The sequence below is a fragment of the Argentina anserina genome, chromosome 7 (genome assembly GCF_933775445.1).
Source record: "Argentina anserina chromosome 7, drPotAnse1.1, whole genome shotgun sequence".
Taxonomy (NCBI): domain Eukaryota; kingdom Viridiplantae; phylum Streptophyta; class Magnoliopsida; order Rosales; family Rosaceae; genus Argentina; species Argentina anserina.
This window is the reverse complement of record NC_065878.1, coordinates 19,274,147-19,296,055: the sequence shown is the minus strand read 5'-3', so window position 1 is coordinate 19,296,055 and position 21,909 is coordinate 19,274,147. Positions and strand designations below refer to the sequence as shown.

The following is a 21,909-nucleotide window of genomic DNA, read 5'->3' as shown; positions in this document are numbered from 1 at the left end:
TGAAGTAACTTAATTTGGTTCTTCTACGACTCTACCTTCATATGGTAAATCATCCTATCAATGGATCCAGATACATACCGACATTATGAATATAATTCAAATATATCACGTTGTAAGCGTTCTTAAGACATGTTTGATATAGGAAGCGGAAAGTCTTCGAGTTGGGAAGTGCAAACATGTTTGACATGTTTCAAATATATCACGTTCACGTTGAATTAGCCTAGCCAATGCATACAGTGATACAGATGGAACAGCATGCTTTGACTGAAATTAAAGAATAAGGATTGCGTATCTTCCCTGTAACTGAAATAGCCATATTTACATGCAATCAAATCAAACAATGCGTACTGTAACAAAAGGAACAATTCACATGTAGCTGAGAACATTCCTAACTTCCAACTGAATCATATATGCGTAAAGAAGATGTTCAAACATTGCTAAAGTTCTTCACTGCTTGTACAACATTTCACTGTGATGAAACTATTGATTCCTGATTACTCATTAGCTATGACAACAGATGAGGCGTATAAACACTAACATTAATGGCTACTACAGTAAGTATCTGCTTCTAATAATCAACTGCAATGCATCTTTATCAAAAACTAAAACTACCTGTCTTTGAGGTTTCAAAATTTGCCATGCACATTTACTCTACAATATCAACACTCGCTGGATTGGTAGAACAAGGTGGTGATCACTAACCATGGGAATAAGTCTGAGATGCAGCGCTAATGATTTTCTACGTTGTCTTCTACCATTTCAAATTCCCCGTCTTTCCCCCTGCCGAAAATCTCCCCATCATAAAACCCTGCATGTCGGCCAACATAAGCAATGTAATTAAAAGAACCGAACTAATTCAGTAATTAGTAACACTCCAAATTCTAGGTATAAAGTTACCAGAGCCCAAGTCCTCGGCATCATCATTTGGGGGCCCTAAGAGCATTGTGCTAGCAGAGAGTGAGTCAAGTTCCATCCAACTTGAACTCTCAAGGTCTTCCGAGCACACGCCCTTCCCTGCAACCCAGTCTTCAACAATGCTAATGCTGTCAAACGATATAGGATCCATACAATCTTCTTCATTGTTTTTATCCACCCTGTTACAAAAAATAAGTTATAATTAGCAACAAGAAACGAAATTGTTCTGCCTCCCAATTTCCGACCCATGTGATAAATCCATACAGGCTCAATTGCTTTCTGCTTACATAGGTTTCAATCGTAGGTTGTACTGTGCAAGACAAGATCCCTGAGACGTTGGCGCTCTAGGCAATTTCTTATGCTGTGTGCTTTCTCAAAAGGAATATTACTTTGCCTATACCCAATTGAACCACAAGTTTGACTCAGAATGCGAATTGCCAAGCGAGCCAGATTTGGGCAACCTCCACCATATGTTGGCCACCATTCAGCTGAGACAAGCATGTTGAAGGGGTTATTAGGTAACAAATGAACAATGGCAGATACATTTCTGTGCAGATATTACTTGCATGACATATACACTTCCCATGGCATCATGTATTAGACCAAGTATAACCAAAAGATCAAAGAGCTATTGTCGACCAATCAAGTCATAATAGAAGTGCTTATAGATGGACGTGCAGGATTTTTGATTGAGAAAGTACCCTTTATCTGAGTTAAACTGTGTTTGTACAGCATCTCAAGAAGCTTGTTTCTTTAAAGTTTCAATGGTACAGCCATACAGGTACGCTTTAGAAGTATTAATAACTAAAGCAGTGTAAGATATGTCATAAATACGGTTGGACACTTGGATGTAATCTATTATAATGAGCTCTCACCAGGAAGCAGAGTATCTCTAGCTCGAATGGCCATCTTCCTCCGAAAATCCCCAGCAGCATTCTTGTACGAAATTATCTCTTTCATGATTTTGTCTTGGACTTTTATATCTGGAACCATCCTCTCTATGCAATCATACATACCCGATTGGATACTATTATGAATATTTCCTTCAATACTATAAAAAAATTGGGGTTAAGGTAGAACCCTGCAGCATAAAGAGGAAAATTCCAATGCCGTTCCCATCTTTGATCTATAATATTCCAGTACACCATGTATTCCTCTCTCTTAACTTAACAAGTTCCTTCTTAATTGCTTCTTTTGCTCGATACATTCCAGCATAAATAAAACCCATTGCAGGCCTCTTCTCACAACCAACCATTCTCAAAACTAGCAACAGAGGACTTGTCAGACGAACAATCAGGGTGCATGAGGACCAAAATGATTGATCCCTGTCGCTTATAAGATCTGACATCTCCAATCCCCCTGGTTCCTTTGAATATGGGCAATCCATCCACTCTTCACCATGACCTGCAAACAGTGTTTCATATCAACCAGTCGTTTCAATGTTGTAAAGTTGGTACCAAAGCGAGTGACTCCTGGTTCAACTATATCATTGCCAAACGTAGACCTTCTAACCATATTTAAAACCACATAGTGATTGTACACAAACTTTGTGATGGATCTGGCCTGTTAATTACTGCATATATCCAATCGAGACTACAAAATTCCCCAAGTATCAAGTCCAAACAACGAGCTGCACATGGAGTCCAATAAAGAGTTGGGAAAGTATCAGTCAACCTTCTCCCTGCAAGTATAAATTGCTCTTCACCGCTAGTAATCACTTGCACTACATCTCCTACTCCAACATCTTCTATCACTCTCCTAAGCAAATCATAAAGAGCATCTGAGGAGTTTATAATCGCTGATGCATCCACAGATTCCAAAAACAAAAACAGTTCCTACGGGACAGTACACCAGAAAACTTAGCATAACATTATTCAACTCCGTGTTCCACTGATCAACTAAAATAGAGCAACCAGTCCTTCCCCATGTCGCCCTGTGTTTATCAATATTATTCCTCGCTTCCTCAACTGAATTCTTTAATATCCAACTCCAAATATCATGGTACTTGGGAGGCTCCACCCCTGCACCTCCTGAAGCAATTGCATCAATCACAGGCTGAAAATAAGTTGAGTTCACTGCCTCCAGCATTGCGCCAATATCAAACAAAAACCTCCCAATTGCTTCATGAACATAGCTATTCTCTTTTTTAGATACCAATGCACCATCATTACAAACACCGTGAGGACCATGGGACGACGAAGAGCTTTTCCCTCTCCCCCGCTTCCTCCTATCCAAACTCCTAACACTCGTTACCCCCTCACGATTCCCCAACAACCTTGAACTAGGCTCAACTGGAACAGAAGCCAACTGAACCACATTATGTACATCAGTCTGAATCCCACCAAGTGAATCCACCTCTCCATCCAAACTCTGCTGCATTAAAACCCGAACATCCGGCGGAACCCTCAAACAAGTTGAGGCATTGCCCTTTTGACCTGCAAGGTGTTCCTTAATCCTGTGAATCCCTCCACCCCTAAACAACTTGTTACAATATATACACTTGAGCTGAATCCTATCCCCACTCTAAAACATTTGACAATGCTTCCAGGCCGGGTCGTGTTTCTGTGACGTAATGGGCACAAGCTCCATCACCAAACCTGAACCCACCTCAGAAAACCAACCTCAACATATTAACTACTGTAAAAGATGGCCAAAACCCATCAAGGCATAATCTTTCTTCAAATTTTGATTCAAAGTTTCAAACTTTACCACGCAACTTTAATACAGGACAGTAACTCATTCAGTGATGGAATTAAGGAAATGAAAAACAGAGGAAAGGGAGAGAGAGCTTACTTGTGTTTGGGTTCTCTGTTGTTTGTATGCTTCTGAGACAGAACCCAACTTTGCATTCTCATCTTTATTACTATAAAGCGAGTTCCAAGTACCGTCTGAAAACACAATTTTCATTACAGTCAAAATATAAATATTTTCATAAATAAACCACCTCCATTTCTTCACATTAATAACCACCCACTAATACACACCCATACAGTTTGTTTCTAGTATGCAATAAAACACAGACAACCGCCAATTGAAATTTGATTCAACTCTAGTCCACATCAAATCGCCATTCTCAACCATCTTTGTTGTTGAATCAAGTTGATACAAGATTTTCATAGATCAAGCGGTTAATACCATTGTCATCACATATATTAGCAGCCCCAAAATGGTGCAAGTTTGTTGGGATTTAGCAGTTGCCCTAGAAAGAAGGAAAAGACGTCCAAAAGATGATTGCCATGATAGGGAGGAGGCTGTGGAATCCCACCATGATGAGGCTAAGATAAGCCACCATGATAGGAAGGACTAGGGTTTAGAGAGGGCATATATATATTTTTTAATTTAACGGTAATGTCTTATATTCTTAAAGTATTGGTAATCAGATTTATTGGTAATATATTAATTATTAATTTTTATTAATAATTATTAGAATTCACCCGTTGATTTCAATAGGGACGGCAATCATATATAAAATCATCACAACCAATTTGTATACCAACCGTACTAAATATGTTGTATACCAAATACTCGGTACTTGATATATAGTACAGTATACCGTATCAATATTAAATTATGGTACAGTATGTGGTATAGATTTTCCGTATACCATGATATATCGTACCTACCAACTTATATTATATTGAATTATTTAATTAAATACATATATATATATCTTTAAATTTCAACCATAGATTTATTAAAAAATAAATTCAAATCGTATTAAATCTCTTAACCTTAATCTAATCTCTCTGAGTTTCTTTCTCAAGTACACTCTTTTTCTTGTCTTCAATTTCTTTATTTAATTATGAATGAATCGATTCAATTGAATTCACAAGTACAAATGCTTAGACATATCAGTAGCACTATCACTGCTTACAACATGTTAACATATATCGCATTTAAACCTATCATTTATTTTTTCAATTGTTTTGAGAATTCATAAGTACTTTAACAGTTTGACTATTTGGACTTTGAAAATTTATTTATGACTTTGTATTTCGTAATTTGGTTGAAGTTATATAAGACTTTAGAATTCTATTGCTATTTCACTTATTTGTTATTACTTATTTGGATTGAGCCTTTAAATTTTTGGGCCATAAATATGTTGATACAAGCTCATTACCAACCGTACCACTTAATTGGTACACCAACGTTATTGGTTGGTATAAATTGTGGATTTTTTGTATCAAATATATATTGGTTGGTATATGGTATTAGAAAATTAAGACTGTTATACCATCCAACCCAGCCTTAGATTTCAACATGACTGTATATCACTGTATCAAAACTTGGATTGTGTAGTAATCCCACTCCAAACTTTCGTGCTTAGATTAAAAAAAGGTTGGTAGAGCAAAGTAAATCCATTCCATTCAACAACTCGAGGCTTATTCGTTTAGCTAGATCCAATCCACAATAAATTGGGTATTCTACACTGAGACTCTGAGCAAAAGAGGATGGGAATCTTATTCTAAAAGAAGAACTAAAGTTGGAGGATTTGCTGGTAAGAGTGGTTACTTTGAAAGCATCTCAGTTCAAATCGAAAGCTTTTACTTGCATGTGGATTTTCACTTTTTAGAGAACTTTACGAAATAAAGTAAAAATTGGAAAGTCTCATGCAATTCTTAACCGTTGTTACATGTGCAGTTGTTCTTTATAGTTACCACTCCTTTCATGCTAGCGTGAAAAAATGAACTACTTATTTAAAACACTGATCCATCTTGGTAGTTCATATCATGAGCAAATGTCAATCTCACAAGTCCTCCATCTCTTCTTCTTCCTCATCTCACTCTCCTTCACTGGTATATTCTTTTCTAGCTACTTGGATTCTATAACAGGTTCTTAATTTCCAAGTCTTGCATTGTAAGTTTGTAACATCATCTCTGTTGTGTTAATGTGTTGCAGATGGGACTCAACTCATCATAGCAAACAACTGCAAGGACAGCATATGGCCCGGGATCCTCGGCACCGCAGGCCACTTAACTCCGCTAGATGGCGGCTTCCATCTCCCCAGCGGCGAGCAACTCCTCCTTGACGTTCCCAACAACTGGTCCGGAAGAATCTGGGGTAGGCAAGGCTGCTGCTTTGACCCAAGCACCGGCAAGGGTTCGTGCCTAACCGGTGACTGTGCCGGGCTCTTACAATGCAGGGGACTCGGTGGAGTTCCCCCTGCCACCCTCGTCGAAATGACACTTGGAACTCCCAAATCCGCCTTGCATTTCTACGATGTGAGCTTGGTTGATGGGTTCAATGTTCCCATTTCCATGGTACCTATTGGTGGTGGTGTTGGATGTGGTGTTGCTGCTTGTGAGACTGACTTGAACATATGCTGCCCCCTTGCCTTGGTGATCAAGAAACAAGGTAGGGTTGTGGGTTGTAAGAGTGCTTGTCTGGCTGCAAAGACAGATAGATATTGCTGTACCGGGGAGTATGCAAATCCGAAGAGTTGTAAGCCTAGTGTTTTTGGGCATCTTTTTAAGGCTATTTGTCCAAGGGCTTATAGTTATGCCTTTGATGATTCCACAGGGCTTAAGACATGTGTGGCTCCTAGGTATGCCATCACATTTTGTCCTCCTAGCTTGGGATGATTTAGCGGAGGAAAACCTCCTGTATCGTTGTCGCTAACTATAAGATGCTATGCATGAAATTTCTTTTCATACTTAACGATATTAAGAGTGGGATTTAAACTTGAGCCATACAGGTGTCGGAGCAACTACATCCGTCACAGTTTGGCCTCAAAACTGGCTAAAATGACCATTTTTGTTCCTACAATTGTTTCAAGGTAAGGAACGCATAGCTGGAACAGCCAATACAGCTAAAACAATAAATCTTTCGCTCTGGACTTGGGTGAAATCAACTGGAGGAAAAGATGGAAACTCCAGCAATTTTCTTGATGCCTAGGCCGTTTTGTCAAAATCAGACACAAACCAAAGGGGGGCAGCTAAAAACAAACAGAACGATCATCCAAATGACAATAATATCTGGTATGTCGATAAAACTATGATTCTATGAACACGAATCACGAATGAATAAGCAAAGCATTTCATTCCATATAACAGCAATACAGGGTATACACAGCATAGCATTATCAAAATAAGAGAAATGAAAGGATAAAAAATAAGGAGAGCGAGAAGGATCCGTAATTAGAAATAGAAAATCATCAATAGCATACATCAAGGAAAAAAAAACTTACGGAGGACTCCACCTGGTAACATACTTTTTGTACAGTCACGACCACAAAATCTACTACCGCCTTGCTTTTTACACCCTTAAAACTTGTACACTAAATTATCTCCTCTGCAGGGGCCTCAGGTGTGTTCACCGTCTGAGCCGCGACTACTCTAAGGTATATCCTCAAACTAACAATGTACAGTTTTATAAGTACAACCAACAATCTTTATTTTCATTGCTCCATTTCAATAGACAGAGCCTTTACTAGACATGAAACAAAGAGACAGGGGCTCATATTATCCTCAGTTAGCTGTACAACTTCATTCCTGCGCCCCCCATCTAAGCAGTAGCAGTAGCAGTAGCAGTCACAGGTGGACATTGTGGAGCCAGGATGCTAATCCTCTTCTCTGCAAAACATTCAGAAATCTGTTAGTTATGTAGACAGACACCATAATGGCATATAATATGGCTATGTATAGTAAATGATGATTTAATCTTTAGCATGTCAGTCAGAAACTGATTATTGCATATACTATTCTTATAGTGGGGAACATCAAAAGAATGGAAGTAATTTCTGTGTCATATGAAACCATCGCTCCAGGTAGGATTGATACATTTACATTTCACATACACAACTGCTATTTCATGAAAGACAAGATATGCTGAGGTACATGATAACAGAGATTCAGAACATGAATATGTACGATACGTGTGAGGTGTGTAATACATATACATAGATGTGTCTGTAGGCATGTTCTGGAGTATCGTAGTTGATCACTAGTTTCTATGAAATCTGCGAGTGTAGTATAGCACCCATACTGAAAGCACCATTAGTGTGTGCATTGATAGATAGGACGACATGCAATACAATCAGATAGACATACATCATATGAAGTTTGGATCTCAAGTACGAACAAAGGCAAAGAACAGAAATGGATATAAAGACAGGACAAAGAAAACAGTACCTCCAGCAGCAACAAGTTTCTCTACACGTGCAACTATATGCTTCCCGTAAGTATACTTCTTCAGAGCATTCAGGTGAACCTTAATACGGTTAAGGATTAGTTCAAGTTGCTGGTCATCACAAGTTTCCAAAACTTTCTGTACAACATAATTTGCGAACTGGTCCTTCATCATTGCCTACCCACACAAAGAAATTAGGATATTAGCAGTAGACGTAAGCATGAAATTACAGCTAGTAGAATATCTCACAACAAAGAAGCAAAAGTAACAAAATACAAAACTTTCAACATGTAAAACACTGCAATTGTTTTGGATATAACATAAAGAAAAATACATTAAAAAACAGATTGGCCTAGTTGACCTAAAGTAAAATGATTAACCCAGTAATTACAGTTCTTATATGGAAGGATGTAAATCATTGTTCGACAAGATAAATAGATGCACATAGAGCTAATTGTCATATTCAGCATAGCAAGCTAGCTAATGACTTCTATTGGTTTTGGCAGTTATTTTCACCCATTGTTAACCTGAAGGACCACCATTTAGGTAAATTGCAAAACCAAAAGATCCGGGAAAGAGTATGGAATAGCCTTCAAGATGTAAACTTCTCAGAAGTCAAATATTTGAAGATTGATCAATGAAAGGACGGGAGATAAAAATATAATTATAGTAAGTGAATATATTCGGGATAAGTTCATGCTTTAAGCTTTAATAGAGCCTAAAAAGCGCAAAACCTGAAGCGGTTCGTTTTCATCAGTGGTACCAAGCATCTCAGTTACAAGGGCCTGGCGCTCAGCAAGAGTTCCAAAAGTCAAACACTTTTCTATAACATTGGAGGCAAATTTCTGCTGGCTCATTTGAACAATCTGCCCAGTTAGCTTCCTAATTATATCTGAGCGCTCATCTGGCTTTCCATGCTCCAACACATGCTGAAAAATACATATCCACAATTACTAACCAACTTCGATGTAAAAGATATACAGACAATATACAGCAGCAGAAGGGGCTATAATAGTAATTTTCACAAAGAGTTGGTGACGGTGGGTTGTTAGAAACTAGGTGCACATAAAGTAAACATTAAACTATCAACCTATAGAACTTTGATTTAAAAGTAGTTGCAGCATATGTGTTGCTTCAAAGTTTATTAGTATGGCTGCCCCGACATGTAAAAGTAATTCACAAGGTGAAGAAACAGATGTGTTTCAAAGGTATTCAAAGGTGTTGATAAGGTTACCTGGTGAAAGCGAATTATAATACATAATTACGCTTCAATCCCCTAAAAGCATGGCTGCTAAATCGGGAGTTCTATATTGTATGCGGTAGGTCATGAAAACTTAACAAGCAAACCAAAGTTGGGTTTAAGATGAGAAACAAAATGTGAAGACATAGATCAGGCAGGTACAATGTAATCAGTATCCAACCTCGATGCTTAATGTATTTTAGTAAAGAGGTCCATTGATACTATGGAATCAATACAGGCATTGTGGTATTACTCTTGATAATGATATGAAAAAATTTAAGTTTCATAGGAATGCAACAAACCTGTACAACATAATTTCCATACTGATCTTGTGCCAAAGTGCAAACAGCATGCAAAATCTCATCCATCATTATCTGTTGTGTCTTGGGATCATGGCAGTGCTCCAAAATTCTCTGTAAGATAAAAAAAATTACATCATTAAGAATCACAGGTTACACAAAGAATGATTGCCAATTTGCCAGGCATGCACATATAAACATTATTGGGAAATGGATATTACCTGTATGACACGACAACCATATGGATGGGTTGACAGTGTCACAACTTGATCATAAAAGGTTGAAACAACAAACTGGATAGCATCTTCAGGGATACATTCAATACACTTCTGGATAACATGGTTCCCATTTTGATCACGCACACAACGCATAATGTGACCATCCAATTCTGTGACCATTTGAGTCTGCTGGTCCAGATCAACAACTTCTATAGCCTAAAAATATATATAAAAACGACTGTATGAAACGCCTGTTCTATGAATGTGTATCATGTAGACTATGTACATCTTTTACAAAGTTTCACTCAAACCCTACCTACAAAATAAAATTTTGTGCTACAATGCAAGATATATAACAGAGGTCATACCACACTTCCATAGAAATGAGTGGAGAATATCCCAAATAGTGATCTAGCCTACCCCCCCCCCCCCCTCCCCCCAAACAAAAAAAAAACTAGAAACTGGGTACCAACTTGTTGAATGTACTACACCTATTTTATACACAAGAAACCTATATAGTAATGTGACACGTTACTGCCACAACTCACTAAACGTACCTTCTGGATCACTCGACAGCCATACATTTGAAGGCTAAGGGTCAGCACATGCCCAGTAAGCTGGTCAGCGAGTTCTCTAATTTGTGCTGCAGAACCATGTTCGAAAAACTGTAACACAAATTGCAAAAGTTAACCACAACTAAGTATCTCTTTTCAACCCCTGGACATTATGAACATGCTAGGACACATAACATAAGCAACTGGCACATATGTAAATCAATATAAGGAGGATGGGGAATCACCTTCTGAATCACATAATTACCGAACACGTCGGTCATCAGAGAAAGGGCTTGGGGCATAATTTCATCAAAAACCATGTTCTTTTCTTCAGTTGTGGCAGTTTCAAGTTTCTGTTGAATGAACCGACTCCCATACTGGTCCGCACTGTTCAAAAAATTTAATGAGTAAATCACATAGTAAAGATACTGGAAAGTATTTAAAGGATAAAGTTTAAGAGTGCAAAGAAAGATATATACCTGAACTCAACAACATGGCCAGAAATTTCTGAAAGTTCAAAACATCTAGTTTTATTGCTCTTGAACTCATCCAGCAAAGAGGATGCAAAATTTTCATCGAAATTTCCACCGGCTTCAGAGTGCCAAGTTCCCATGAGACCTCCACTTATATTCCTTATCCCCGAAGAAAAACGCAAATTCCTGTCACTGTGCCTGACAGGACTACCTGGTCCAACGGGAGAGTTTGGGAGAAGGGGATTTCCTGAATAAGGCATGCCAAGCCCAAATGCCGGATTTCCATAATAACCCTGATTCAAGCTACCAGACTTACCCATGTAGGGAGCACCAAACTGTGACTTTTGAGGCGAAAGCAATTGTCCCAGATAAGCTTTTTGGAGCCCCAGTAAGTCCATATACATGCCTTCCCTGTCTGCCGTGGGGTCATGAAGGGATGCAAGCTGTGCAGCAGCAGCATATTCATTTGATCTTAAATACTGCAGATACAAAGGATCCATCAGGGGCATCTGAAGAGCACCGCCAGCAGTGTGATTTCCGCCTCTGCCCATATTTTGCGACTCAGCAGCTGCTGCCAACAAATTTGGTCCCAGAGACATAGCTCCTCCATAAGCTCCAGAGTCCAAGCCACCCATTGCAGAAGCAGAAGCAGCAGCAGCATTATCAAACAAGGGTGGTATATTACCATTCCCCAGTGGACTTCCCATCATGGAGGGTGAAGTTGGACTAACAGAATATCCAGCCAACCCATAGTTCACATATGAGGAATTCAAATTGTCTACATTCTGATAGTGAGAGACTAAACTTCCTCTGACATTAAGAGTTGCTGCAGAGGATCCTCTCAAGTATGAGTTAGCAGAAGATACAGCAGGATTATTAATTTCAGCCAGCCCATCAGACATCAATGACGGATTGTTCTGATCCCTCCCAAATCCACTGCCTTTGGCCATATTCTGATAAGAGCTTTTGGTAGACTGGGATACAGAATGCAGATGATAATTCCCAGAATCAGGCTTGTTCATATATGAGTTTTGTTTGATGTGGTTCCGACCCCCTTGCATATCGAAGTGGTTATCACCTTGAATCTGTGAATGTGCATGATTCTCCTCATGCATCCTGCCATTCTTTGACAAGTTCATACCAGATAATGCAGCTACCAGATCTGCAGACTCATTCACATTGGCTGTGATACCATTATATGAATTTTGGCTGCCTACACTTTTTTTATCAGTGGAAGGAGCTCTTCCTCCTCCAACCTGTGGAATTCGAGGACTAGGAGCCCTAGATACAAGCTGGGGATCTGGTGTGGTGCTTCTGGACAGTGAACCACCCAGTGCAGAAGCATAAGTATGAGAACCTGAGGAACCAAAGTTCTGGGCGGCAGAAATACCCTGCTTATTTCCACCAGATCGCAAAACATCCAAGGCTGCCAAATCGCGATGCATCTGAGCATACTGGGGGTCTGAAGTTTCAACACCGTCATCAAATGCATTCCGGCTAGCTGGACGAGAAGGGTGCCTTGAGCCAGTTGTATTCTGTATATCATCCTGCATCCAAAAACCAAAGTTAAAGACCACAGATTTGATGAAAAGATTGACAATTACCTTCAGTTGATTAGCCAAAAATAAAAAGACAACCAAAAGTTAACCAGGTAAACTTCAGAAAACCAAAAAACCATAGAAACAGATCCACAAGCAACCCCAACTTACAGAACTATAGTCTTATCAAAGCAAATAAACATGAAAACACGAACTTTGCTATTTTTTATAAAAACAAATAAACATGAAACCTAAGACTGAAACATAATCGCTCAATAGCAGTACTCATCATCTATTCAACTAATTTTACACAAAAACAAACAATTTCAACAACATACAAACATTCAGATTTAAAAAAACACCATCAAAGATAGCAACTTCACTCAACTAGTCCTGCACACATGAACCATCATCAACACCATATTCAGATTCATATAACAAACACAACCATTCAATATAACAACTCCCCCCAACTAGTTTAATAACGCATAAAAACACATTCAAACAACAAACAAAAAACAATAAAGATCAAAACTTTACTAAACCCTTCACCTGAAGAATCTCTGCAATACTCTTCTGCCTACTCCCAAGCCCCAACCCCGGCAGCCCAATCAGCCCATCTCCACCCCACTCTCCATTCCTCGCCGCCGCCCCATTCTCCGGCTGCATCGAATAAAGCGACCCTTCACCACCACCACCACCTCTCCCGCCTTTCCTCCTATCCCCAATGCCTCCAACTCCAGACCCTCCGCCGCCGCCCCGCTGCGCAAACCGCCACTCCTCCTTGGACCTCAGCGGCGGCGGCAGCCGCGGATTGAGATTGACATGTGCATAGTAGTACTTATGATAAGCCGGATCAGCCCGGAGGTCCTCAAAGCCGTCCTCGTAGCCGTTAACGGCGTCTAAGAGGCCGCCGACGGCGTTGAGCGAGCCTTCGACGGTGGGTGGGGCCGACCCACTTCTATATGGATTGAGCTCCTTGTCTCGGTCACCCACTTCCTGTCTCTGCTGACGAATCAGAAGGCTCAAATCTTCACTGTAATCGTCGTTGTTGTTCTTAAGCATGGATCGCATTGACATCTCTGACATCATCTTAGAATACGTATCAGTAACCATTTTAAGAACTCATCAAAAAAAACCCAGAAGAAAGATTGAAGCTTTGAGTTGGGCTTCAGTTTCAGCTGGGAAAAGGAACGAGAACCCAACTGGGGTTGTGTCTCAGAGTTTTGTGGGTCGGAATAAAGTTGGGTTCTTTTTAATAAAGAAGTGATTTTTACGAGGATCGGAAGAACTTGGGACGATCAGAAATGGAGTTCAGCCATGTTTGGTTTTTTGGTTTGGTTTTTGCTGAGGAGCGAAAGAGAAGAAGAGGGAGGGAGGAAGACAGTGAAGTGAGGAAGAGGGCATTGATAAGCACGAGCAGTGGGGAAATATGAACCGTTGATGTGGCGAGTGACGGCTGAGATTTGCTTCCTACAGAGAGGTGTTTTAGGGTTCTATATTTCATGGACTAAACTGCTGCCTGTTTTCTTTGGGCTTAATTTCTTTGGATTATCATGTTAAGCATGATTAATAATTTAATACATATGCAGGTTTTAGGTTTCCTTTTTCTTTTAGGGTGTCCTTGTATTCGGGTGGAAGAAATATCAATACGTACATTCTTGTACTTAACAATCTACGTACATTCTTGTGATCACATGAGGTAAATCAGGTAATTATGTAGAGCCATTGAACAATGATATTCATATATATTCATTCTCTGATATCAAACCCAATAAATATATTCAAATATATATAGTAAGTCTCGCTTGGACGATTTTACTTCCCGGTACACCAATAAAAAGTTTGCTGAATGTTTACTTACACATACACCACCGAACATTTGAGAGTTGAAGGAGTATATATAAAAATGTAGATTTTGAGTATACATAAGATGTATGTATATCTTCTTGTTTTGTTCAAAAGATATGAGGATGACAAGATTATGGGATTGAATAAGACTGTCAATATGAGATTTCATTCTTGATTAAATTTATATTTTAGTAGTCATTTCTTTGTCGAATACATGAATTAGAGATTTCATATAAAGTTTTCAAATATGATTTAGTGATCGTGATATCTACATTCAATGATGAAGCCCGACCCTAGTAAAATCTTTCTATATATAAAATCTGACTGACCAGCTAGCTAGCTAGAATTTCATGATTCAAAAAGACCATCAGTAATTGATATTGCTAGATTTACTTACATATTTACTTCATTTAACTCATAATTTTTTTGTTATAAATTAAATTTGGCAGTAACATTGCTACAAGGTTAGAAAGCACATTTATACAAGCTTACAACATCATCACTTTCATTTTGGGGGCAGTGGATTTTTCATTACAAAAGATCTCAAGTCGGAGCTCTAGAGGATACGTTGTCTGTGTTAGCAGAAAAAGATCAGGTTTGTTGTTGCACTCGTGCTGTGACGCCACGTCAAGAAGAACATACAAAAAATAATTGTTTGTTGGAATTTGCCATTTTTGGTCGCTTGCTTTGTTTTTCTCTGCAACCTGCAATGCCCTAAGCTCGTTGCACGTATGTCATGTTGGCAAGTGCCATTTCCGAATTGGACTGACGCTTATCTTCTTCTTCGGATATTTTTGTTAAATTCTCCATCTGCTGCTGGAAATAGTCGTGGCCGAAATGAATGTATTTCGTTAGGAATGATTAATTTGACTGAAAGTTCAAGAAAAGTGCATTGAAGCTTATGTAACAAACTGCAGTAATGTGCTCATTTAGTTTGCTCCTAACTTGTTGCCATGTATCTTTGACAAAGCTCGACGTACAGTATATTCAAGAAGGGAGTCATTATCACTGGTATTATTAGGCTGAAATTATGCATATAGTGGATGGCCCCATTAATACATGCATATAATTTGCGTACATATACTACATATCAAAGGTAAAATCACTGTGGAACTGGATAACCAAATGTCTAGACTGTTCATATACACATCTTATAACTTTCCAATACCATAGCAAACATTTTACTGTAAATGATTTCTTGCTGTGAAATGAATAATAAAAATTACACAAGCAGCAGGAGTGCAGCCTCCCACTAATTTAAAAGCCTGTGGAATATAAAGTCTCAGTGAATGCAGGGAAACTAGCCAGCATAAAAAAACCCAAACCACGGGCGAAGAAGATGCTTTTTCTTGTTTTAATACACTATACACAGTCACAGTACTCAGAGAGAGAGAGAGAGAGAGAGAGAGAGAGAGTGAGAGATCAGCAGCAAAGCATGCATATAATAAGTTGATAACAGTTAGTTATTTGATTATGTCAGCCTTAGTTGAGTGGGTTTAGATTTATCTATCTAACATTCGAACTAGCTAGGATTTTGCACAAGCACAACAAGAAGAAGAAGAAAGAAGAGGGTTAGTAGTGGATAGCGATGATATGTTGTGCAGATGACATGTGAAGCTCGATGATGTGAGTCGGGGTCGTTGATTAGTCACTCCCTCACTCTCCATGGATATACTTGGGGGTTAGGAAGGTCACGTGACTTGTCTGTGCTTCCTTCTACACGAATCATTATTATGGACTCCACGTACGTACTTCGTGTATATTAGTATATAGCAATAATCAAATCAAAAATAACGTACCTGCTGAACGGGCTAGGTTAACCCGAGAATCGCGAACCCTGGATTAGTTTTTACATAAACATTTTGGTTAGGAGAATATGAGGGTTTTTCTAATACGCTGCTCAAGTTTGTGAGGAGACTAGTATTACAATATCTGCGAGCATATTTATTAGCAGGGAAGATAAGCCATTTGTTTATGTTATCCTTCATTTCAGTGTGTTAATCGATTGGTACTGTGTATATCTATATAAAATTGAAAATGTGAGGGTGATGCAGAGCCTTGAAATTTGGCACAGCGCAATTCATGGCTAATGTGCATGTCACCTAGACCTTGCCGATATGCTTCCCAGAAAAAAAATCGAAGATATTTGTGTGATAAAGTGGGATTAGGGTTCACAGCAGAACTCTTGAAGTGCCTGGTCTGTTAGCTAGGACTAAATAAGGCTTTGACCTTTTAAGTTGCTGGATAGGATAGGGTTTGCGTTACGATTAACAATTAGCCTATCAACCAATATTGGCATATTGCTGCCGGGTAAGTATTAATATGATCTGTTCGTGATCTGTAGTAAGATGAACAAGGTGGAGAACATAGCTTCAAATTTTTATAAGACGAAGATGCATGGCCGTTTCTGAGAATTCGGGGGCCTTGTGCCAAATTTAAAATGGGGTCTCATGATGTTCTTAAAATAAAAACGACATACAAGCATATTTTGTAATTGTCACCAAATCAATCTAAATAGTGTAAATAAGTACCTTTTATATCATATATAACTTGAATCATTGTTTGCATACATCACGACAATCATATGAACAATGAAATCAAAAGACATCTCACCAAAGAGCAATGTTCTAAAAAAACGCTAGGCGTTAATCGGGCGGACAGCTAAAAACCAGCGCCCAGAGGATTAATCGGGGATTAATCGGATTAATCGGCCCAAAATCTAGGCGGCTAAGGATCTCCGGGCGCCTAGGCACCGCCTAGGCGGTCCTAGGCGGGGATTTTTAGAACATTGGCAAAGAGATGAGAAACAAAAAACCTTATATCTGCCTTATGAACTTCCCCATCAATCCCATCCAAATTTCAAGAACTTTAACAATCACTAGGCCTTACCAAAAGAGAATAACACAGCCGTTGCAATATTACTTAATAAAGATGGATCTTCTAGCATTTTTAGCAGCAAAATCATCAATCAATCTTTCATAATCAAGTTTTTCTAGAAACTCGCTTTCAATTGAAATCATAGCTAATGCATTTAATCTATCTTGTGTTATGGTTGATCGCAAATAGGTTTTCAATAACTTCAATTTTGAAAAACTCTTTTCTGGCGAAGCCACAGTGACAAGGGCTGTCAACAATATTCTATATGCAAGACAAGCAGATGGATAATTGTTTGTCCTTTTTAAAAAAAATTAATATTGCAATGGCTGTGTTTTTCTCATTAGGTAAATGTTTTTGTAAGAGTTGCAATTCATGAAATAAATCTTCACTATCTACATCTGATACCTGGTCATGTTGCAGCTTTTGTTGAAGATTGTTGCAGCTTGTCTTCAATTCATCTTCATCCAAAGAGTTCAATCTCTCTGCTGTAAATAAGAACCCAAAGATATTTTCATATTGTTCATACTCCTCAAACCTTCTTTTTAATGAACCAATGGTCTGGTCCACTATGTAGACAAAGTACTCAATTCTAAAAGATTCTTCAACTGATAGTGTTGGTTCAGATGACTCACTACGCACCTCATCAAAAAATTGTTTTTTCCTCCTTATTTTTTTCTTCTTCTCATGAAACACCACATCAATCTCCATCTCAGCAGCTATTTCTTTAGCACATGTCACAGCCTTTTGGAACCCATTTTGTCGATATTCTTCAAAAAAAGAAATCAAGCCTTTCACATTGTCCATTGCGACATCAATAAGCATCTCTTCAGATTGTAAGTCTTTGCTAACTATATTAACTTTAGCCAATATTTGAAACCAAATAACCATGCCAACTATAAACTCAAAGTTGCCCAATTCATGGTAGGCAAGACAATTAGCCTGACTTATGATTTTGTAATCTGTCTCACTATCGGCAAGTTCAAGTAAAGCTTCCCTTATCACTGAAGCTTGGAGCACAATTGGTTTTATACTTTCAATACGACTTTCCCAGTGGGTCACTGACAATGACTTGAGAGTCAATCATTTCTCTTTTATGTTGTCTTTCAATATCTTCCACCTCTTTGTAGAATCAGCAAACAATGTATAAATTCGCTGCACAACTCCAAAAAAATCTCTTGCTCTTTGACAATAATGTGCTTTATCAGAGAGTGTCAAATTGAGTGAATGGCAGCCACAAGGGGTGTAGAATGTCCTGGGATTTATGTCTAAGAGTCTCTTTTGTACACCTTGGTGCTTCCCTTTCATATTTGACCCATTGTCATATCCTTGGCCTCTAACATTATCAATATCAAGACCAAAACGTTTTAATACATCTTGCAGCTCCTCAAAAAGTCCTCGACCAGTGGTATCGTTCACAGTTAGGAATTCCAAGAAATACTCCTCCACTTTTACCGGAAGTTTAGTGACATCCACACATCTCAAAATCAGCGTCATCTGCTCTTGATGGCTTACATCAAAGGTACAATCTAATATCACTGCAAAGTACTTGGCTTCTTTATTTTTTTTTCAAGATCACACATTTGATTTCTGAACCTAGCAAAAATATTAACTCATTCTGCACCTTGTGACTTAGATAATGGTTACGAATCTCATGATTTTCTTTTCTTCGAAGATGCTCTATCATGGTTGAATCCCATTCTGCAATCATCTCTATTGTGGCCATAAAATTCCCATTGCTCATTTCCTACATCTTCTCATTAGTTCCCCGAAATGCCAAACTCTGCCTAGCCAAGTATTTCACAATTGAGAATAATCTCTCCAACACTTTCCTCCAATGCTCTTTTTCTTTCATGATTTGCTCTTGCACAGCCTTGTCAATTGTTTTACTCCTTCTCAACCTTTCACCCAAATCAACCCAAATGATCATGTGACATATATGTTCTACACTTCTCTCGTGCATTTTCAGTTTCCCGCTCATATGCTGCCAATCATTCGAACCCTCATGTGCTAACTGACTTGGTTGACGTCTTGTTTTGAACAACTTGCAAAAGAAACAAAAAACTCTGTCATGATCTTTACAATATACCAACCAATCCCGATGATGCTTCTCTCCATTTGGTAAAGACCGACTGTAAAATTCAGAAGAGAAACGCCTATTCCATTTATCTTTAGGCCCTTTTCCAGACAAAAGATCTCTAACAGGACATTTCTCTACTAGTAAATCTTTCCATTTAGAATCAAGATCATCCCAATTTCTAGGATCAGAAATATTGAAAGGAACAGAACTTACTAAATCAGCATCTTCAACTTTGACTGGTTCTTCCACCGCTTCCTCCACAGGTTCTTCAACCGGGTTTTCAACCGGTTCTTCGATTGGCTCTTCCGCCGCTTCCTCCACAACCTGCTCTACATCTTCTTCAACATCATTCAATTCTTCATCAGGAGGAATTTGATCTTGATTGGCCGCACCTTCTGCCGCTTCCTTCACAACTTTATCTACATCAACTTCAACATCATTCAATTCCTCGTCGGGGCTTTGCTCTTGATTGGCATCAGCTGCATCTTCAATAGCTAAATTATGTGGCTTCTTAATAAGGAATTGATGCATATCCCCCTTTTGAGAGTTTTTCAATTTCTCTATTCTTCTTGTCTTCCGAATCTTAGAGTGACAAGATGGATACTTTCTTGTGGGAGCCATGAATCAAAACGAAAGAGACAATCAGACAAAGAGATTGTGAGATGAGTGTTTGGCTTTTGGTTTGGAGCAGAGACGGACATGCTGAGAAGGTGAAGCTTTGGAGACGTGGTGGGATGAATGGATGAGAAAGGTTAAGAGGGAAGTGGTGGGAACCGTGGAATATATGAGTGGATGAGAAGAGGCACTGAGGTATAATTGTATATGTGCTGACTATTGCTGAGTTATTGGGGAAAAAAACGTAAAAACGTAAGCTCTGGGTTTTGAACCCAAGACTCAGTTGCCAACAAATTTGAAAAAAACCAACCCATCCAACTGGGCTAGCAGAGACTACGTTTACCTTCAGCTTAATAACTATATTTAATATATATATATATATATACAGTATATGATCGGATTTGGGGGCCTCGCCGGGATTGGGGGCCTTGTAACGGCGCACCAGCCGCACAGCCCCATGGCCGGCCCTGCGAAGATGCATGATCGAGTGTGGTTCCGAGTCAGAAGATAAAAAAATCTACATAGCCAATTATTGTTACTTTGGAATATGACTAAAGCTCAGTTGAAAAACTTTTGGGAAAAAAAAAAGAGGATCTGTGGAAATCAGAGAGAGGTAGGGTTTCGAATGAAAACTTTTGGTTTCCGTCCGGCGGCGCGTCATTCGACGCTGCCATTGGACGAGAGTTTTGGTGGGTCAATCAGTGATCCAGTAAGGACAGTTGATGGTGGGGATCAATAGAGGGCGGCTACTCGGGGATTTCACTGGTTTGTTGTTCGTTTTTTGGGTTGCAGGGGCCATGGCTCGGCGGTGATGCTTTGATGCCTCTTTTGATTTGTTGTGTGGATCCTATATGTGGATGGAGCTAGTGGCGGAGCGGTGCCCAGAGGTGGGGAGCAGAGGCTGCGGTGGTTTCTCTGGGTTGTCCTCAATATAGGGAGATCTTTGATGTCTTTGGTGGGTTGAACATGAAGGATGGTGGGCCGCGTCTTGGGCAGATCTTGATGGTTTTTTGTGGCAGCAGAGTGTGTTGACGCCAAGGTGGTGGCATTGGGGTTAGTCGGCGACTTACCGGTTGGTTTTCTAGGTTGCTGATCTTTAGAGATCCATTGTAGGTGGGCCTGGGCTTGTTGAGCTTGGGATTGGGTCATTTAGGCTTATTTTTTTGTGGGCTTAGGTCTGTTGGCCCAGGTCTAGTTTGTTTTTTTGTAGGTTTTGTCATCTCTCCTCTTTGAGCAAGGGTTTATGATGTCGGTAGGTAGAGTTTAGTTGTGTCGTTAAGTGCGTAAAAAGCCGCAATCTCGATCCCGTCCCGTTTCATAATAGTGTGACGGGACGTTGAACGAATAATTTATAACTCGCTTCGTCCCGTCCCGTCCTGTCCCACTTTAAATTTCATTTGAATTTTAATCATCAAATATTTCATCATCATCATACATTTATAATTTATGAGAACATCTTAGATGCATTTGATAAGAAAATGACTAAGTTCAAAAAATGAATCTTGGATCTTGGTTCATTCCTAAAGATAAATAAGTCCTGGTTAATTTTCTCATTGATATATATTTCGAGTTATATGATATAAATAAAGACGATTTGTATATTGCAAATTTCCATGAACTTAGCAATCAAAACCTATATAATCTTATATACAATATATAATTATATATGTTTCTCTTGTATGATAACATTAGAATTTTTATGTATAATATCTATAACGTTATAATTTGAATGATTAATTTAATTGTATAATAATTAAACTCATGATATCGAAGTAGATGATGAAGAATATTTGGAACAATCTATATGTTAATTTCTTCTATTACAATAATTAGTACTAAAAAATTATTAATAGTAAATTAAGTATTTATTATTTAAAGTCCGAGAATGTGGGATAAGCCCGGTCCCATCCCGATCCCGTCCCGAACTTAATGAGTGAGACGGGACGTGTGATTAGCCTCATCTCGTCCCGTGCCCACCTCTAGATAAGTGCACATGTTTATAGTACTTGTCATTTTAAGATATTATCTAAAAGTTAATTTTTTTTAGGTGTCAATGTAATGAGAATGTTGTCTCTGCAAATATGTTGAATGTTTTGGTATGTGATGCTATTGGAGTGATTCTCT

General features: G+C 38.9%; 4 protein-coding genes across 4 annotated transcripts; 1 reads left to right on the top strand and 3 right to left on the bottom strand.

The window, feature by feature from the left end:
• Positions 1-1,209: 1,209 nt before the first annotated feature.
• On the bottom strand, positions 1,210-1,968 carry LOC126802786 (uncharacterized). Its single transcript, XM_050530491.1, has 2 exons — positions 1,791-1,968; positions 1,210-1,403 (listed from the first exon to the last, which is right to left on the bottom strand). Exons 1-2 carry the CDS (start codon positions 1,927-1,929, stop codon positions 1,210-1,212), a joined length of 333 nt encoding a protein of 110 aa, XP_050386448.1. The 5' UTR covers positions 1,930-1,968.
• A 53-nt stretch (positions 1,969-2,021) lies between these two features.
• Positions 2,022-6,556, top strand: LOC126802788 (thaumatin-like protein). The gene is made up of 2 exons (XM_050530492.1): positions 2,022-2,088; positions 5,815-6,556. Exons 1-2 carry the CDS (start codon positions 2,022-2,024, stop codon positions 6,495-6,497), a joined length of 750 nt encoding a protein of 249 aa, XP_050386449.1. The 3' UTR covers positions 6,498-6,556.
• Positions 6,557-7,027: 471 nt separating this feature from the next.
• On the bottom strand, positions 7,028-13,809 carry LOC126802780 (pumilio homolog 1-like). The gene is made up of 9 exons (XM_050530484.1): positions 12,918-13,809; positions 10,834-12,374; positions 10,600-10,741; positions 10,358-10,465; positions 9,804-10,016; positions 9,586-9,696; positions 8,778-8,972; positions 8,046-8,220; positions 7,028-7,487 (listed from the first exon to the last, which is right to left on the bottom strand). Exons 1-9 carry the CDS (start codon positions 13,479-13,481, stop codon positions 7,420-7,422), a joined length of 3,117 nt encoding a protein of 1,038 aa, XP_050386441.1. The 5' UTR covers positions 13,482-13,809; the 3' UTR covers positions 7,028-7,419.
• Positions 13,810-18,837: 5,028 nt separating this feature from the next.
• LOC126803739 (uncharacterized) lies at positions 18,838-19,791 on the bottom strand. The gene has a single exon (XM_050531485.1). It carries the CDS (start codon positions 19,789-19,791, stop codon positions 18,838-18,840), a length of 954 nt encoding a protein of 317 aa, XP_050387442.1.
• Between the last annotated feature and the right edge of the window lie 2,118 nt (positions 19,792-21,909).